The sequence below is a fragment of the Sinocyclocheilus grahami genome, unplaced genomic scaffold (assembly GCF_001515645.1).
Source record: "Sinocyclocheilus grahami isolate Dianchi unplaced genomic scaffold, SAMN03320097.WGS_v1.1 scaffold973.1, whole genome shotgun sequence".
NCBI lineage: Eukaryota > Metazoa > Chordata > Actinopteri > Cypriniformes > Cyprinidae > Sinocyclocheilus > Sinocyclocheilus grahami.
Genome location: NW_015506152.1, coordinates 263,228 through 269,044, shown reverse-complemented (window position 1 = coordinate 269,044; position 5,817 = coordinate 263,228). Strand labels below are relative to the sequence as shown.

At 36.9% G+C, this 5,817-nt stretch overlaps 1 protein-coding gene across 1 annotated transcript in view; it reads right to left on the bottom strand.

Moving 5' to 3' along the window:
* LOC107565002 (RNA-binding motif, single-stranded-interacting protein 2-like) overlaps window positions 1-4,023 on the bottom strand; it is a 49,416-nt gene extending 45,393 nt beyond the window's left edge. The window contains exon 1 of the mRNA XM_016250186.1: window positions 3,892-4,023. Coding sequence (XP_016105672.1) covers window positions 3,892-3,963 — 72 coding nt within the window. The 5' untranslated portion in view covers window positions 3,964-4,023. The remainder of the gene's footprint in view (window positions 1-3,891) is intronic.
* Between the last annotated feature and the right edge of the window lie 1,794 nt (window positions 4,024-5,817).

Genomic DNA, 5,817 nt, shown 5'->3' with positions numbered 1-5,817 from the left:
TCTAAACTAAACTGATCTTTTAAATTATTAAAAGAATATATAATCAGTAATTATACTCACTTAATATTAGATTTTAAAGCCATGTTTTTTAACATTTCATAGGCCTTTTTTATTTACACTTTTAGAAATAAAATATACTATAATTATATATTGTAGCCCTTTAATGGGGCAGTAACCTCAAAGGTGCAACTATACCCCTAAAAGTGAGCATATTGGTACCATACATGTATGCATGTTTTAAGGGTAGATAAGTTACAAAGGTGCACCTTTGAGGGTACCTCATGAAAAATAAACATGGTGTTACATAAGTATTAAAATTTATTATTATTATTATTCTTAATATTGTCATGGTAAATTTGTGGTTACTGCAGTTTTACTACAAATACTGTGGTTACTGTAATAAAACCATGGTTAAGTTTTGTAAAAGGCTGCCAGGCTGTTGTATCCCTAAAGGTGAAACTTTAGCGCCATGATCTTCAGAAATCAGTATAATATTTGCTGCTCAAGAAACATTTATTATTATTGCTCCTTCATATTTGTGTGGAAACTGTGATGCATTTTTCAGAATTAATTTTATATATAGTAACAATGTAATGTAATGTAATAATGTGGCAATGCTTCTGATGCTTTTGGGAAACGCAGCCCTGTTTAAACAAGCACTCTGAGCCATGTGTCAGCAGCGAACGCTGTCTGTGATTGAATGGTTCTGTCTTTCAGCATTTGCGTGTGTTCCGATGAGCAGAGAAATGCTTCTATCCAACACAATTGTTCGCTAATATAGTCTATTTTTCCACTAACTGCTCTGAGAGTCACTTCATGTCCAAACTGCACAAGCAAACTACTGCCATGCCATTTCATAAGACAAACGGCTGGCAATTTGTTTGCTGTGAGTAGCCCTGATTTAAAATAAAATGCTTAATATTATTTGGAAAATTATGATTGATGGGATCAACTTCTCCTTCTTGCCGACACTTCCCTATCTGACAGGAGATGATTAAGTACGCTCCTCTAACTACTCTCCTATTGGTAGTTGCTCGCCAAGGTCACTGGTCATTTGCCTAAAGTTAAACATTTCTCAACTTTGTTTCGTCAATGAGCATGCCTGCATGACGTAACTTAAAAGGGTAGAAGGGTAAAAAATAAATAAAATAAAACTCACCCTTAAGTTGCTCCTAACAGACTGACTTTCCTCTGCTGAACACAAAAGAAGAAGAATCGCACCGCTTTAGTTCCAGAACTAAATGTACAGTACTAAAGTACTGGGACGATTTTGCACGAACTATTTCCCAGTACCATTTAAAGGGTTGCATTCGCACGGACAGTGTACGTAAGACGGTTGACACACAGTGTCGTCATTTGTGTGCGGCGTTCAACAACGGAAACAAAGAACAACATTAACATTAGGATAGAGGACGCTGTGATCGGAGCTGTGTTTTTGTTGTGTCTCGCGGGTTTCACAATAATGGACATGAAATGTCGACGTATAGGCTACGTAAAGCGATTGAAAGAACGGAAAGGAGGACTAAGAATCTCCAACGACAACTGGCAGTGCTACATTTGCTTGCACTTCAGCGTCCGTCCATCTATCGCTGTTCTCCATACTTGCGAAATAAGTTGACACAATGTTTACAGTATGTTTACACAGAGTTTTAAATCATGGCGGGTGAGGGCGTTTTCATACGCGTTTGGCCAATCAGTGTCTACTTACGTCACGATTAGTACCAGTTGTGCTGGTTAGACCCTGCTCCGGAGTAGGAACTAATTTGGTTCTCGAAAAAGACAGTCCGGTACTAAAATCGCTCCCAGTTCCGGCGGTGCGAAAACGCCAAAAAGTGGGTAGTTCCACAATTAGTTCTGGTACTATGAAAAGGTTCCCGCGGTGCGAAAGGCCCTATGCTAACCAAACAGTTTCTGGTCCCAATTCACTTCTATAGTATTTTCCCCCTATACTACGGAAGTCAATGGGAACCAGAAACTGTTTGTTTGTTTTTGTTTTGTGTGTGTGTGTTCAACAGAAAGAAAGTCATACAGGTTTGGAACTACTTGAGGGTTAATAAATGATGACAGAATTAAAATTTTGAGTGAATCCTTTTAATGCATCTCACACACAAAGCAAGCAGATTTTCATTTCACTTTCAGTTTTCAATGACCATATAAAGGGAAAGTGCTCTCAAAAAAAAAAAATCACAGTATTCAAATTAACCCAAACAAATAAACCCAGAGAGGAACTTGAGTAGCAAATTTCACTGTATTTTGCAACAACAACAAAAAAAACTATATATATATATATATTATATTTAAATTTGTATTTGTACATATAATCGATGTACTGACATGAAATAATTTGGTAATTTATCGGTGCAAAGCAATTAAACAAGTGACAGCCTCAAATTACAATCAGTTTCTATAATTCATCTGTGATGTTCTGTTCTCTCTCACTGTTGGGCATGAGTGTGATGCACTACTGCGTCATGAGCCGTGTATCTATCAGCAGTGATGACAAACGTTTGTGACGGCAAACATTCCAGACACTTAACTCTTGCACAACTATCATCAACAGCCTTCAGAAGTCTAACCAGCATGCATGCGTTCTTAAAACTCCTGTAGTTTCTTCAGTTCTACAGGTTGAAGAACAGCATTCCAACACCAAAGTCACGGGTTCGATTCACAAGCACTTGGACTGATCAAACGTATAGCCTGAATGCTGCACATATTTGGATTAAAGCATCTACCAACTGTAATGTAAATCTCTTTGTCTTGCTTGCATTTTTAAATGTGAAATAGATTGACAACAAACAAACCTAGTTATGCCTTATTACTTAATTGAATATAAACGTAAACTTAAAGTCAATAATAGCTTATATATATATATTTAATTATAATTTCTCTCCACCTATATATGCACAAATATATACAGGCATCAATTCATATAACTGTTAGTCTTTTTTTACGTTCAGAATCATAATAAACGAACTACTGGTAACTACAGGAAATATATGAGCATTGGTCTTTTGAGCGCGTGTGACATTTAGTCTACAGTGTCGCATTTGATAAGTTCTGGGAAACAATGGAACGTTCACATCCTGAATTATGTAACTGTTTAACCCCATCTACCGTTCTCGGACAGTATGTTGCGTCGCGCGCTTGCTCCGCTCATGGCGTTCTAGTTTTGTCGCGTCGCGTTGTTCGTCGAAGTTACTGCTTTGGTGCTTTAACAAACATGGACGGTCACGAGAGGCGTAAACATTACCCACACAGCCTGAACTGAAACTTTTTTTGTGTGTCCATGTTATTACTCCACAACGCGACAGTCAACGCGTCACGGTGGGTTTATCAAGGGGTGGGGCGCTGTATTTTCCCACCGCTGAAAACTTTCGCGCAATCGCTCCGACTGTAAAGCGACACAACACATCCCTTCTTTACTAGGCTACTATACAAAATATGTCGATCACTTTCCGATTCGAGTCACATTTGAATAGTCCATCTTCATTTTTCCAAACCTTTCTGTCCTGTGGGAAAGAACATTTTCCATTATTTACTCGCCTACCAAAGTTCTCCTCTCCCGCGGGTAGCTGGAACTTCGCTAGTAAACCCGTGGAAATCGATGTGTGTGTGTGTGTGTGTATTAATGTGAGTGCGTGTGAACGATTACAGCCACACGACGAATGCAGCTATTATTACCAGAAACGTATGAACGCCGCCATTCCCGACCCAAACCGAGCCGACCCTGAGCCGTCTTTTAGACGCATCGTATCCAGCTCTAGAGAAGGCAATGGTCCCGCAGAAAGCTGCAGTTGATTTGTCAAGGACACCGCAGCTCACACTTGTGTGTAGAAAGCCACTGGGTTTGGAAAGTAAGAGTCAAACATTAAGAAAGCCCGTCTGCGTTACCTTTTTGCTGTTTCTGCTGTTGTACCCGTTGTAGGGGTTGATTCCCGTCCTTGGCGCAACGGAGAGCAGCATTCTTCTCAGCGCGGGGTCCGGAGCGCGGGGCTGACGTCAGTCAGAGGAAGTTCAGGAGGGATCTGTCAGTACTAATGTGTAAAGATCCTCCCGCAACTGCAATTTGACTGCGCAAGGAAAAAGATCAATGTTTCTCACTTTAATACTTCCAGGCTCTTTCAGACAGAATCCACCAAACTCGATTTCAAAACAGACTCCTTTCTGTAAAAATTTCAGGAGCAGGATACACATTGTTTATTACTCTAAACTGTGTGTCCCTCTTTTTTAGGGGCCATTTCAGATAATTACAAGTATTTCATTTTCAAAAGTGCAAGCTTTTGATGGTGCACTGAAATCTGAAAATATATACATTTATTACTTTGTTGTTACACTGGTGATAAAAATGTAAATTTCACCAACCCTTTTTTTTTCCAGACACATTTGAATATGCACTTTTGTGTTAGTTGTACTGTACGTCTGTATAGTTTTGTGTTTGTATTGGAAAGAGCGTTGGCTTTACACACACCATTAAATTCTCTCAGATAAAATGTTATCCCTAGTTTCCTGATAAATGAATCGCATTGCATAAATTGGATAACATCATCTATCAAGTCAACAAGATACAAAATCAGTTTCTCATACTATCTGGTTTAAATAATGTCTTCCTACTGTATGTATTGTAATGGTTCTGTTATTCCACAAGGTGAAACCATGCAGTGTGAAGTTATGGGTAAATATCATTTTCCAGTATATCTGCTTATGGACATTTGGCAGCTGGATAGGCAATTTATATATCTCAAAATCATATATATCGTATATGAAACCATACTGAATTAAGCTGTACTAAATAAGTTGTAATCCAGTTTGGTTTGAGTGCATCAATCAATGATTCAAATTCAGTGGCTGCCAGACCTCTATTGTTATATTCTTTAATCATTTGAAATTAATTTTTTTAATATGAGTTTTGTTTTTCCATATAAAACGAAACATTTCAGAGTTAAGAGAATTAAAGAGAGTAACAGATCTCTTAAGCCAAAGATTTTTAGCTATTTTATCTTCTATGTTTATTTGTTCTATTGCATTAAAAGGCCATTTTTAAAACTATAGGTATTTTACTTCAAAATTAACCGGGAATGGATTCTGCTTCCATTACTATAGAGAGGTAGCAGTTCACTTTATTGTTTCAAATGGCATTGTCCTGGAATCTTGAGATAACTGAAATAATGTGGATTACAAACTATCGATTTTTCTTTTAAACATATGTCTGTATCATCAGCAAATTGACTATGATTATCTCTTCCCTTAATAAATGCTGATTGGTGTTCCTCTACAAGTGTCCCAAGCACGAGTTTGAAATGATTAACAAACACCAAGTCAAGTAATTTATAATCAGTACATGACAGTTATTGGTCTCCAATGATCTAATGATAGCAATTGTTTCTTGGGTTTATGCATCATCATATGCATCATATAATAATTTCCTAAAATCTTTCCAGAACTGTTTAAAAATGCTGCTGTTAAACGGTCAATATCTAGTGATTTGCAGTTTTAAATATGATTTAATGCTACATCAATTTGTCATTTGTCTTCCTCATTCAGATTTTGGATATTATCTTTAATGTTTACAAATAGATAACAACAATCTGCTTTTTTATATTTGGATTTATTTTAAAAAATAAAGTTTTTAAAAAGTTTCAAGATCCAAATTTCATTCTGAATTACTTTTAGATCATCTGGTATAATAGTATTAATATTGAGCTTTGTTTGTCTTTGTTTTTCAAAGCTGAAGGAATACAATGAACTTTTTTGTCCTTTTTCAATTCACCTGGCTCTTGAATGGATATAAGATATAAACTCCACTTGCTTTTTTGAAGT